Source organism: Larus michahellis, chromosome 8, assembly GCF_964199755.1.
Source record: "Larus michahellis chromosome 8, bLarMic1.1, whole genome shotgun sequence".
In the NCBI taxonomy this organism is placed as follows: Eukaryota; Metazoa; Chordata; class Aves; order Charadriiformes; family Laridae; genus Larus; species Larus michahellis.
The window spans coordinates 24531754-24545268 of record NC_133903.1 but is presented as its reverse complement, the minus strand read 5'-3'; the positions used below and the strand labels follow the sequence as shown (position 1 = coordinate 24545268).

Here is a 13515-nt window from a genome sequence, read left to right as displayed (position 1 = left end):
CTGGGCTTAACCCCAGCGGGACTGTGCTGGTTTCTGCTGGGAAAGGACCAAGGTTGTGAGCAGGAACAGGCTGACAGGGTTACTGTGGGAATGCACGGGGCCAGAGGAGACCCCCAAGAGGTCTGGCAGGACGGAGCCCCCCCCCCCTGCCCCCCACCCCGCAGCTTCCTGGGGTTTGCTCGGTACGTGCCGGGGCGCATCTGCCCTGTTGCCCATGCTGCAACGGCTCCTGATGAACGGACCTTATGCCAGCTGTGGGGCTATTACACAAACAAAAATAAAAAGCTTTTTTTTAAAAAAAAAAAAAAAAAAAAGAGGCTTAAAAACAAAAAGGTGGATGCATGAGCGCAGCCCAGATTTAGAAGGGGGCTCAGAGAGGAGTGCGCGGAGCGGGTGGACTCTTTGTACGAAGATAAGGGCAGGGTTGCAACACCAAACACGTCAGAAGGGCTTCGCTCCCCCTCTGTCCGAGCCCCAATTACCCACCTCCTCCGTCCCCCCACCCCGTGCGGGGAGCAGCCCACCCTCAGCAGATCTGAGGCCACCTGTGCCAGCGGCAGAGCCTCGTGCTCCCGGGGTGGCAGCGGGGGACGGGGCTGGGTTTCCTTTCCTTGCCCAACATAAACTCGTGGCGGCGAAGTCCAAGGCTGCCCGGCCACAGGGTCAGCATTGATGCCTGCGGCTGCTTGGCCACTCACAGCCTCCCCAGGCAGCCCAACCTGCCCCTTTCGGTGCCGCGGGGAGGGTGGGGGTTGTTTCCCCCCTCCCCAGCTGCGGTCGGTACCCACCGACCCACGGCAGACCCCGAACACCTCTGCGTTGCTTTTTGGTCTCGGGTGATGGTCTACAGCCCCTGCAAGCTGGGAAACTCCAGCACGAGGGAGCAGTGCAACAAACCTGCTCTCCCTCTACCACAAGTAACGTATGCCCAAAGTGAGCTTTTGGGGCAAGACTGTGGGTTTTTTTTTTCTCCCCATACAGCCCCAGCCTGTTACCATATAAATAGTTTAGGGCACCTCAAAGACTGTCAGCAATGGGTTTGATCCTTTTGGGCCCATCGCACCTTAAAACTGGGAACTCCCTAAGGTCTCAGGTATGGCAGTTGAGCTTTAAATATTCATTCCTTTCTTGAATATATTAGGATTTTGGGGTTTTTTTTTAATGTGATTTTCATGCTCGGTCCCCCGGGTGCCTAAGACTTGCCTGCTCAGTGAGGACATCTCTGGTATTTCCTTCCATTAACCAGAAGAACTTTTTGAGCCTATTGCCATCTGTCTGTAGTTTCCTTGCCTGGGATTTACGGCAAAGGCTGGACTCTGACCCGTTCCACCTGACAAGCCCCTGCAGCAAGCTCTGCCTTTGCTTGCCTCCTCTCCAGCTCAAGCGAAATTGCTCGTGTAACCTTATACGTGCGGCCGGGTCTGTTGACTTCACCAGGTTAAGCATGTGCCGTGGCAGGTCGGGGACCTAATTACAGCCATAGGGAAAAGGGACAAACGCGGACAACAGCACTTTGCCAGTTCCCGTTGATAATTTACAACGTCAGGCCTGGATCCTCCCATTGAATCGGCTTGGGCAGCGCTTTGAGGATTTCTGCGCCCTCGCTTACAGAGCTGCGAAGTGATATTATGCTGAAATTAATCTGCCAGCCACAGCTAACGCAGCCCTGACCTAGCTGGGAGTGCATTTCGCAGCACGAACAGCGCTAATAAAATAAATAAAAAAAAAAAAGAGCCAAAAAAAAAAAACCCCAACTAAAAAAAACCCAACCCTGCCAATGCACACTGTGACCAATTTCCAACTGCAGGGAAAGGCATGCGCTGAGCGCTCCCTGGGATATTCTCCACCCTTGTACAGAGCAAACCGAGCCAAGCAATTCCTGGGTCTCAAATCCCGCCTGCCCCTGACGTTCTCATCTTCCAGCTTTCCCCCCCGCCCCGGGTCGCTTTTGAAGGCGAGCACGTGCTCCTTGGCGGCAGCCCCCGCGGCGCTGAAGACGCTCGGCCTCTGCGCAAGGTCCCCCCCACGTGTCGGGGCAGAGCCGGCGAGAGGTAGGTGCTGCCGCCGGGGCTGCTGCCAGACCGGACCCCAGCTGGCAGCAGCGATGCCCTTTCTGCAGAGCCCTTCCCTAAGGCCGGGGGGGGACGGAACCGGGGACGAAGCTCAGGGCTTTGGGGGATGAAGCAAATGCCATGGTTTCCTGCGAAGGGGTGGCAAGGGTGGGCATCGGGCACGGCAACCTGTGGCTGAGGAAGGGGTGGAAAGGCGAGCAACCCCCGGGGGTGCTGGTGGGGGGTGGTTTGCATAAGGTTTTCTTGGCTGCTGCCGTCCAAGGCCCCTCTTGCCCTAAATGCGTCATGGGTGGGTATTGCAGCTGAACTGCTTCAGGAGGGAGCTTTTTTTTTTTTCCTTGGCGTGTGCCTTTGCACGTTTTTATTTATTAATTGGCTCTCCTACATTGTCCTTCTGTCCAGCCCAGGTAACCCGCTCTGCCTCCCAAAGCCCTCTGGTCACCACCCCTTGGCTACCCTTGACCCTGGCAGCATCTTCAAAGGGAACATGGGCCTGCTGCGGAGCGTGCAATGTTTGCTCACTTATCGGGCGAGCAGCTACCGCCTCCCTGCCTTGGGGGGTTTCGTCAGCCTCCCGCAGCGCTCCGGGGGAGACCGGTCGGCCACCGCTGCTTGCACAAGGTCAGTGTCCTCGGCTCAGACGTTTCCCCCACCCCGCGGCGAGCTCCCCTGTCCTCAGTCGGTGACTGCTGTTCGAGTCTTATCGGGGCAACTCGTTCATTAAGCGCTCATCTCGCTAAGGCTTTTAGGTTCGTTTTTCAGCCCTTGCTCATCGTGGGTAAAAAGGGCTGAATCTCCAGTTCCTCCAGCCCCTCCAGAGACCAGGTCCCAGCTGTGGTGGGTCCAAGCAGATGCAGCTGTGCCCAGCGGTGGGCTGAGATGGAGGTGATGCCCCATCAGGACATCCCGGCCATGTCTGAGTCTCACCTGGGTGTGTTTCAGCTACTTCTGTGGGACCTCGCAGCCCAAAGTGCTTTCCCGGATGAGCCAGAAAATGGTATATCTGAATTTGGGAATGTCTTAGCTGTTGGGTGCAGGGAGAGGAGAGATGCTCGTCCCTCCTCCCTCCCAGCTGTGCCATTGCTAGAGGCTGGGGCATTTTGGGTGCGTCAGGCCTCCTCCTAGGATCTAACCCATCACAACAAAAATGGACAATTCTTCTTCCCCGTGTGACATCTCCATTTAAAAAAAAAAAATCAATCATTAACTTCTATTTAAGATATTTTTTTACTGCTGGTAAAAGGCAAATGGGTACCTGGGCTTAGCGGACCAGGTCTGCGTTGTGTTGGGGTTGAGATCCCGGGGGTGGCCAGCTCTCCAGCTGCAGGGTCTGCAGCCAGGGGCCGACCTTCCAGACGGCCCCAGGGAGCTGGGAAAGAGTCCCAGCACCGCAGGAGCAAAGCCAGTGGCCACCTGCCCCAGGGCCTGAGCCACAGGGAAGTTTCATATTCTGCCTTTTTAGCCCTTGAATTTCACTTCCCCCCCCCTTTTTTTTTTTTCTCCCTGTGGTGTAACATATCTGCATTTTAAGGCATTCCTAAATTCATGAGGCTGTGCTTTCAAGGGGTCCCAGCAGCCAGGCGGGGGTGCAAGGCCCTTGGGCTATGAGCAAACTGCCCAGGGCAGCTGGAGGGGACACAAGGACAGGGATGGGGGAGGACACGTGGACAGGGATGGGTCACAGAAACGCATGGTGGGGAGGGAAGCCATGGTCCCTCGCTACAGCCTGGCTGGGGTTGGAAAAAGAGGTGCCAGGGCGGTATCGGATGGGGCACACATAAAAGAGGGCATGTCTCATGCAAACTGTGAGAGACTTGTCCGTCCGGTCCCCAGACCTCTCTCGGAGAGACTTAGGGACCGTGCTGTGGTTTGTCCCTGCTAGGTTTGCACTGCTGCCTTGGAGGCAAAAGGCTGCCAGAGTCCAGCCCTGCCCAACCCTCCCAGCTCACCAGGCGCTTTCCAGCCCTGGCAATTCTCGCAGGATGTAAACCGTGCCGGAGGGAAGTGCCGGGGCAGGCGAATAAAGGTGTTCCCACGAATTAATAGGAGGAAGAAAGAAAAAACATGTGCCAGTTGGGACTCGCCCCTGGAGCGGCGCATTGTCCCTGGCCGGGCTCGCTGCGCATTTCGAGCGGGGAGGCCCTTTGAAGGCTGATTTAAATCCACTCCGGGGAGGTGACACCTGTTGGCACCGCGCCCTCCCCCAGCTCCCCGATGAGGTTTTTGTCTCGTTGAACGCTGGCGACAATAAGGGTCACTGGAGCACGCAGCTGGGCGAAAGGCACGGGCTGAGCCGCGTTTCCCCAGAAAACAACAAAAAAAAACCAGCCAAAAAACCCCGGCAGCCTGCGAGGGGAGGAGGGGAAGGCAGGCGGTAAACAAGCTGCCGTGAGCCCGGCCAGGCGACAAGGGGACTGTTTCTCCCGTTCCCCCCCCCGACTCCCCGCCGGCTCCCCGGGAGAGGGCGCTGGCCCCGCGGCTGCGGCGCCCGGCTCTTCTCCGCTGGCTCGTAAACATGTGCAGGGCGAAGGCATGGGGCTGCCACCAAACCGCCCCCGAGGCAGGCAGCGACATCCTCCCCCATCCAGCCGCGAAACCCTTGCCTACGCCACGCCGGGGTGGGTGGGGGGTGTCTCTCCCAGGACAGGGTTTGCTGGCCGGCATGTGTTTATGGGATGGAGGGGAAGATGTTTACGTTGCAAGCTGCCTTTGCTCCCCGCTTCCCTTTGGGGTTGTTCTGGAGCTCAGCAGGTGAAAAGAGGAGCTGCTCGGATGGGGCGAGGGTCACCCCACGGGGACCTCCACCCTTAAACGCCCTGGGCTTGTTTGCAGCCAGCTCTGGTGGCCAAAGTTTCTGAGAAATTTGCGGGTACCCAGCACACTTCCAAGAATTTGGAGCTATCAGAGCTGTCAGTGTCCCAGTTAAAACCTCTCTGCAAACCTAGGGAAAAGGGCTGGGCAGGGCTTTACGGTGCCTATGGCTTGTCAGCGCCCCTCTATGGGAGCTATTTTGGGTCTCTTCTGGCCTGACTGGGTCTCAGCACCAGCTCCTGCCTCCTTTTGCTTCAGTTGAGCTGTTAGATTCGGGTGACCACAGCTGAACTTGGTCTGAATAGGGGATCCTGAGCTCATGAGTAAAAGACATTTCTGTGTTGAAACCACTGCTCTATACAGTGGGGTGCAGGAACTGGGGTAAGGCAGGTTCTGTTGTAACGCTTGGTGGCTCTGCCTTGCCCCAGCAATGCGAGGAGGTGAAAATCACCTGAATTTCACCTCCATTCCGGACAGCCTCAGGGGAATAACACACACTTGTGGTGGCTGCTGCAAGGTGGTGGTAAAGAATGAGCTGGGTAGTCCCCAGAGGGAGGGTGGGGACCCAGCTCTTGAGACGGGCAATAAATCAAGCACTTCCATCTCCTCCTGGCTGAGGATCCAGCTCTCCCTGGCCACTTCCCCCTCCGCCCCCCGCCCCCAGCAAAACTCTGGCTGTGCAGCGGCTGCGTCTTCAGTAGGGTGGCTGTGATGGCCAGGAGGGTCCAGCTTCTGGAGGGATAGCAATTTTGGTGCCACCTGCCCCAAGGCTGGTGTGGGGCAGCCCGGGATCCCGCCTGGATGTGTGGATGGCGTGTTCTTGGCCTGGGACCTGCGTGTGGGTGCAGGCCTGGGCACAGGGGTGGCAGCTCCTTCTGCAAGTGCCGGGTCAGGCTGGGAGGTGCAGAGGGCTGAGCAGGAGCGGGACATGGGACAGCGAGGGAGCTGCCGGGGTGGAAAAATACTGGGCAGTTCCTGCGGTTTGATGGGTGTCTCTTGCCACCCGAGTGCATCCGAAGCGGGTCCTCCCTTGTGGGACGGTGACTGATTCTCTGCCCCTGAAGCCACAGGGTCTCTCCGCTGCAAATCCAGGTGCTGGTGCCTCGATAACCTGCTCCGAGGGGCAAAGCGGGGCATGGTGTGGGCACTGCCTCTTCCCCCACCCCCGAACGCGTGCACCATGCCACGGCCCGGGCCTCGGGTGGGGGTTCCAGTTCCTCCCTCCCTTCCCCGCTGCCCTGTTTACCCAGGGCGGCCGATTTCCATCCCGGCGAGTTATGCAAAGCCAGCCGCTAATGTAAACGCGGCGGAAAGCCTTGGATCCCCTCCCGCCGCCGCTTCCCCAGAACTATGCGAGACGAGAGGGGGGTATTATTATTTTTTTTTTTTCGGGCGGGGGGTGGTGGTGAGTTGCAAAACTGGCCCAAACCCTTCCCCCCCTACTTCGGTGCGGGGAAGCAGCGAGGTGTTTCCCCCAACCTCTTCCCGGGGATGGGGGCGCAGCGGCAGCCCGGCGGCGGTGCTGCCTCCGGAGGAGGAGGAGCGGCGGCCTCTTGTCGTGTCCCCCCCCCCCGCTTCAACCCCGGCCCCGTCCTGCCCCCCGGCCCGGCCGCCGCTGCCCAATCGGTGCGGCGGGGCCGGCGCTGCGGCGCCATAAAGCGGCGGCGGGCGCGGCCCCGGCAGCCGAGCGTGGGAGCCCCGCGCCCGCCCGCAGCCGCCGCCGTCGGCACCGCCGCCCAGCGCAGGTAACGGCCACGCGTGGGAGCGGGGGCCCCGCCGCCACCACCCGCCACAGGCCCTCGGGGGACGGGGTAGGGGGGGGGAAGCAGCTCCGCCTTGTGCCGGGGGCTCCCCGGCGGCTGTTTGGCAGACGGACCTTCTAGGGAAAAATTCCTGCTTCCTTTTGGTTTTTTTCTTTTTTTTTTGGGAGGGGAGTGGAGAGTCAGCTTGAGTGGCTTTTTGAAAACAGATGCTCTTTGCTTTTTTTTTTTTCCTTTCTCTTTCTTTTTTTTTTTTTTTTTTTTTTTTTCCCCCCTTCTCTTTACGGGGCGCTCTAGCTGCTCGCTTAAATACGGGTGGCTTCCTCTCTGCCGGGAGGTGGACGCCTGGGTGATGCTTCTCGCTGCGAAGCAGGGCCGTGGGGAGCCCCCCCCCCCCCACCCCGGCCAGCGCAGAGGGAGCCCCGCTATAGCAGGGTGGGCTGGGGGGGGAGGTCCGGTCCTCCCTGCGGAGGAGCGACTTCCCAAGTCACTTCATATTTTTCAACTATTTTGGTTTTCTGAGCTCCGGCTGCCGTGGTCCTGACGCAGGTGGGCTGTTCCCGGGAGCCCAATTCCAGGCTGTGCTGGGTTTGGCAGGGATGCTGCCGGTCTGGGACTAGAGCCCCTTCAACCACCCTATGGCTGCCTGGAGACTGATGGGGTTGTTTGCACTGCCCGTTGCTTCCTTGTGTGCTGCCTCCTGCCCTAGACAAGGCTTGTGTAACTTTGGCTGGTCTGAGAAGGCTTTCCTTGGGTGTTAGGTAGCGAGGAGCTTGGAGGTGAAAAGTTCAGAGGTCTGAGGAGGACTTTTGATGGCTGTCCCGTGGTGGATAAGACCTATGTAGTTGGCAGGACGTGGGCAGGGCTTTGGGCATTAATGGGGCTCTTTGAAGGCATCGCTGCTGGAGCAGTGCTTTCCTAGCAGCCTGCGTCTGCCTGAGCTGTTGTGTTTTCTGCCTGTGGAACAGCACGGGACTGCTGGAGATGGCAGCTAGCCCCGTGGCTGAGCTGTCTTCTGATCCTCCCTGGCCGGGAGGCGAAAAATCTAGGAGCGCCAGGAAGGGCTCACGGTTGGGGTTGTTTTTTATATCCTCCCCGCAGGAACCCCTTCGTCCGGTCTGCAGCCATGGCCACCTCGGCGAGCTCCCACCTGAGCAAAGCCATCAAGCACATGTACATGAAACTGCCACAGGGGGAGAAGGTCCAAGCCATGTACATCTGGATCGACGGGACAGGGGAGCACCTCCGCTGCAAGACTCGCACGCTGGACCACGAGCCCAAAAGCCTTGAAGGTGAGAGGGCAGGTGCAGGATTCGCAGCCCCTCGCCGGCTAGAAGCAGCCGTGCTTGGCTGCTCTGGGGGGGAAGGTGCCATTTCTCCCTTTTTGTGGGCAGCAGGATGGTATTTGGGCAAAACATTGCTCCTCACCCTCTTCCAGTTACCTCTTTCCCTAGATACCCCGCGGGGGGGACATTCCCAGCTCTCCAGATGTGGAGTTGCTGTGAGATGCCCGGGGTTGGGAGCTTGTCCCGGGCGCTGCCCCCGCTGCGGAGGGGGCTGTTGGCAGGGGCTGGGGGCTGTTGGCAGGGGCTGGGGGCTGTTGGCAGGGGCTGGGGGCTGTTGGCAGGGGCTGGGCAGCCCATTGACTCTCAAGTACTCGTTTTGGCCGGAAGTAGTTTGGCAGAAGAAAGTGGAGGGGAAAGAATGGAGCTATCCGGTGTAATTAAGAGCTTGTGTCCCTCAGAACAAACAGTCCCAGCTTACACAATAATAGCATTAGGATTTTCCCCAGGTTGCCATGGTGCTGGCTGGAGACAGTTATGAAATGAAAATACTGTGTGTGACTGAGCAGAATTATCTTTTCTTTTCTCCCCCCCCCCCTCTCCTTTCCCCTTTTTCCTCTAAGGGAGTGGTTGGCACAGCTCCTTTGAAATCTTTGTGCTTCCCATCCTCCCACTTTCCCCCCCGGGATATGGAGGAGATAACACTGGCCCGGGTGGAGTTCACTGCTGCTCCTGCTGTGCTGTGGCCCCGAGGGCAGAGCACAGCCAGGGGGGGTGGATGAGGGGGGCAAAGTTGGCCATAGCCTTCCTCCGTGAGTCTCCTACGGCGTGATTTGCTCTCCCACCTTCTCCAGGCCACGCGACATGGATGAGGGTATTTCATGGCTCCTCTCCTTCCCGCAGCTCGAGGATGTCTCGTGCTCTGCCCTCTCCCAGCTTGCCCAGCCGTCTCTGCCAGGAGACTGGGTGCTTTGCTCATCCCGGTGGTTGTTGCGACATGGGAAACGTCCTCCGTGCTGCTCGGTTTGCTTGGGCTTGGCTGGCAGCCCAGCTCCTTGTGTTTCCCAGGGTGGCTGGGGAGTTGCACTCCCCTGTTTTTTCGCTTGTTTTGTTGTTGTTGGTTTTTTTTTTTTTTGCTTCCCCCATTTGGAACAAAATCAGCTGAGTTGGGATTAAACCTATTGTAGGCCTGTTCTCTATAAGCATCTTCACCTCTGTAACACTGGGGGGAGGCAGGGAGCCCATCCTCCTGGTGACCGGGGACCCTGAGTCACTGTGGCTTGTTCCTCTCTCCCTTCCAGATCTCCCCGAATGGAATTTTGACGGCTCCAGCACCTTCCAGGCTGAGGGCTCCAACAGTGACATGTACCTGCGACCTGCTGCCATGTTTCGGGACCCTTTTCGCAAGGATCCCAATAAACTAGTTCTCTGTGAGGTCTTCAAATACAACCGCCAGTCTGCAGGTGAGTAGACCTTCTCCTGGTGGAGGTGATGTTTCTGGGAAGGGGAAAGGGAGAAGTATCCAAATGCTGTTCGTGCCCTTAGTGTCATACAAAAGTAATCCCCACCCTGGAAATAAAAGGCAAACAAAGTGCTGGTGGTGGAGAAAGGGCTGGTCCTGGGATTCTTCACCAGCGCTGCTGGGACTCGAACCCTAAATAAAGTGGAAATGGGGAATGGAGGTGGAGATGGTATCAAGCCTCATGCTGCTTTTCTGTTCTAGAGTCAAATCTCCGATACACCTGCAGACGGATTATGGATATGGTGTCCAACCAGCACCCCTGGTTTGGGATGGAGCAAGAGTACACTCTTCTGGGGACAGATGGACATCCATTTGGCTGGCCTTCCAACGGCTTCCCCGGACCCCAAGGTAATCTTTTTGGGAATCTGCGCTGGACCAACTCGGGAGCATTTGAACTGTGCTCGGTGTGACGCAGCTTCAGTGCTCCAGGCGAGCGGAAAGATTTGAGGTGTTTCTAGAACTGAAGGTGGACAAACGCAAGCAGGATATTGGCAAAAAGTAACCCATGAGGTTAAGACCGTTGCAGAAAGGCTAAGATGGTGATTGGCCACATCCAAATTTGCTGCTCGGTTTGTTAGTCTGCAGGTGACTTTAAACTCATGCCCAGCACGATAGAGCACAAGCCCAAACTCTCAGAGGAACTCGCTCTCCATCGGTGCTCTGCTCTGTTACTGCTTCCACAAAAAAGAGATTTTGGAGCTTTTCCACGCATCTCAAGCCTTTGGAGCGTTCTTCCCTGTGTGTGCTCGGTCTTCACTGAATTTAAGCCTTTTTCCTTCTGGAAACTTACGTTCGCTTTGCTGTTCCACCTGTGCTGTTGCAGGTCCGTACTACTGCGGTGTAGGGGCAGACAAAGCCTATGGCAGAGACATTGTGGAGGCCCACTACCGAGCGTGCCTTTACGCTGGCGTGAAAATTGGAGGAACCAATGCCGAAGTGATGCCAGCCCAGGTAAATTGTTTTAGGTGCCGCTTCGTGGAATGAGATAGTACAGGAAAAATCCCAGGCAGCGGGACTTTTTTGGCTCGGAGACATGTGGTTTAATCAACAATCAGAGCATAAGGGGGTGGGAGTTGCCTCACTGCAATTTGTTTCGGCACCACTGAGCCCGTGACCCCTCCTCCTTGTAGTGGGAGTTCCAGGTGGGACCATGCGAAGGGATTGAGATGGGGGATCACCTCTGGATCGCACGCTTCATCCTGCATCGGGTGTGCGAAGACTTCGGTGTCATTGTGTCCTTCGATCCCAAGCCCATCCCTGGGAACTGGAACGGTGCTGGCTGTCACACCAACTTCAGCACCAAGAACATGAGGGAAGACGGAGGTCTCAAGTAAGTTCTGTTTTTTTTTTTTTTTTTTTGTTTTGGTTTGGTTTTTTTTGAGATGGGCCAGTAGCATCTGTTTGCTGGGCGGCAGGCTGGGCTTGGTAGCAGCGAGCTTTTGTCCACGTGGGAGACATCGCTCTGGTGCCTGGTGTTGTGTTTGAGCCTTTCTTCTGGATATATATATATATATATATTTTTTTTTTTTTTAAATTTTGTATAATTGTGTTCTACCGTCTTGGTGTTGGGTGGGAAATTCAGCCAGCAGTACAGCTCCCATCAGTGTTGATGGAAGCACGGGTGGCCAAGATGCAGCTATTCATAACAGGCCGTCCAGCTGCAAAATGTTGCAAAAATCCTAGCATCAGCTTTTTTTTGTATAACCACGATGAAAAAGACCATTTGCTTCTGTCTAGGCCAGGCTGTGGAAGGTAATGCCGTGTTTTCTTTGACAACAAGATCCTGGAAATATAAAACTTGTTCCCTTATGGGCCTGATGTGCTGAGCGCAGGCACCTTGCAGCGCTGGGTTGCAGTGGAGCTCTAGGAAGGCATTGTTCCTGGCAGCTGTGTTTTCTTGCCTTCAATGTTAGCGATGCCCTGAGATAACGAGCCAACCGCTGACTCTGTGAGCTTCCCAAATTGAAACCTGCGTGATAAGAAATCTCCCCTCTGAGAGCGGGTTCCCCAGGGCGGTGTCTGGGGGATTTGGCCATGGGTCAAACTGGTGGTGTCCCACATGCAGCGCTCCTGAGGGACCTTCTCAGGCTATGGGGATCCTTTTCCAAGAACCAGCCTGGGTTAGAAGTAGAAGTGGAGCAAAGCCCTGTGTTGAGATGGTCAGAAAAATGGGATATAGGGCATAGGCTTCATCATGAAGTGGCTTGGGGACAGCGATGGATCTGCTGTGGCTTGGATGCAACAGTCAAGAGTGGCTCAGCTCGTAGCGTCCTTCAGACGCTCACTGTGTCTTCCCCTCTTCCTTGCTCCATTTGTAGGCACATTGAAGAGGCCATTGAGAAGCTGAGCAAGCGTCACCAGTACCACATCCGTGCCTACGACCCCAAAGGGGGTCTGGACAATGCCAGGCGCCTGACGGGTTTCCATGAGACATCCAACATCCACGAGTTCTCCGCTGGCGTGGCCAACCGCGGCGCCAGCATCCGCATCCCCAGGAACGTGGGCCACGAGAAGAAGGGCTACTTTGAGGACCGCCGGCCCTCCGCCAACTGTGATCCTTACGCTGTGACAGAGGCCCTTGTCCGCACGTGTCTCCTCAACGAAACCGGAGACGAGCCTTTTGAGTACAAGAACTAAGCGGACTGCGCCCACAGACACCGCCTTCCCCCCGCACGTCCCGCACCCCTAAACTTCCCTTCTAGATGTAATCCTGAGGGTACAAGATAACACGTTTTGTGTCTCAATAACTCTTGTTGTCTTGAGGTGGGGAGGAGGGCAAATTTAGTTTTATCGATGTCTGTTTATCATTGACTCTTCAGAAGACAAGAGGAGGAGAGGGTGTTAGAGAACTTTTAACCACTGTTTTATTTTTTTTTGTCTAATTCATGTGTACATCTGATGGGATCCGGTGGCTTCCAGGGACAGACTGCACACACAGAAAGCCAGTCGGTGAGTGGAAAGCTTAAAACTATAGCTGACTCCCCCCAACAGTCAAAATTTGGGGTGTTAGCTCCACCACTGGCTCTCTGCAGACAGATGGTTCTCTACGGTTGGTGCCCTTCTGCGGAGAAGGGAAGACAGGAGCTGTGATGGAGCTCCGCTTGCTCCTGCCTGTATGGTGTGATGGGGAGATCTGCACCCTCTGGCCACTCTGAGGTTTCTGGGAATCTTCTGGCATTGAGCTCAGTGTAGGAGCGTTGAGGAGAACGCCTGGTTCTGTCACTGGAAGTCAACTGGTCTCTGGCTCATAACACAGAGTGAAGTAGTATTTTTCTATTTAAATATAAAAACAACAAAAAAAATTATATATGAAAGTGTTTTTTTTTTTTTTTTATTAAAACAAAAAAAAGAGATGACGTTCCAATGTCTTGCCCAGCTAGAGCGGGCAGAGCTCCCGAGGATGCTGTCGCTGGGCCTCCAGGTGGGACTGAGGGCGAGCTTGGAGGGCTTGGTGGAGGAGACTTGGATGAGATTTTGTTTCGGCGTGGAGTGGAGTTTGCAGGAGGCGGTTCCCAGACCCGGGAAGGCCGCAGAAGCATTTATCGCTGTAACTCAAGCAGCTGCGACACGCTCATGAGTGCGTTAGATCAACAGGAGGAAGGTGTTCTGAACTAGGAGTTGACCGGTCAGCTTAACCCTGTTCTGGACAGAGCTGTGGGTGTGTTACCTCTCTGGCGGGGCTAGCACGTCACTAAAGCAGGGCTTTTGATAAAAGAGAGAAGAAAAAAAAAAAGGTTTAGATATTTTTTTTTTTTTTTTCTTTTCATAATGTTCTTAGTTGGGTTTTGCAGAGACCATTGATGTCACTGTTGTGTCCCGGCTCTCGGGCTGCCTGCCGTTTAGCTGTGATGAGGGCTAGGAGAAAGGGAGAGGCCACCCATGCCTCCCAGCGAGCCCGGGCACCTCCCAGCTCATGCTGGGGGGGTTCAAACGTTCCAGGATTTTACACTTGGGTATCTTAGATGGTGCCAGTAATATTCTGTTGCATTTGAACTTCTTACGAATAGTTGTGGTTTTTTTTTTTTATACAATAAAAAAAGAAAAAAAGAACAAAACCTTAATTACGA

At 55.8% G+C, this 13515-nt stretch overlaps 1 protein-coding gene across 4 annotated transcripts in view; it reads left to right on the top strand.

Moving 5' to 3' along the window:
- The window catches only part of GLUL (glutamate-ammonia ligase), a 17802-nt gene extending 4287 nt beyond the window's left edge, over positions 1 to 13515 (top strand). The window contains exons 3-10 of one of the 4 annotated variants that reach the window (XM_074598695.1): positions 1924 to 2051; positions 2475 to 2693; positions 7745 to 7935; positions 9228 to 9389; positions 9650 to 9796; positions 10272 to 10399; positions 10579 to 10778; positions 11767 to 13515. In XM_074598695.1, coding sequence (XP_074454796.1) covers positions 2560 to 2693; positions 7745 to 7935; positions 9228 to 9389; positions 9650 to 9796; positions 10272 to 10399; positions 10579 to 10778; positions 11767 to 12085 — 1281 coding nt within the window. In that variant the 5' untranslated portion in view covers positions 1924 to 2051; positions 2475 to 2559 and the 3' untranslated portion in view covers positions 12086 to 13515. Of the gene's footprint in view, positions 1 to 1196; positions 2220 to 2474; positions 2694 to 6412; positions 6629 to 7744; positions 7936 to 9227; positions 9390 to 9649; positions 9797 to 10271; positions 10400 to 10578; positions 10779 to 11766 lie in introns of those variants that run through there. The other 3 variants (XM_074598696.1, XM_074598694.1, XM_074598692.1) reach the window with 3 other exon arrangements.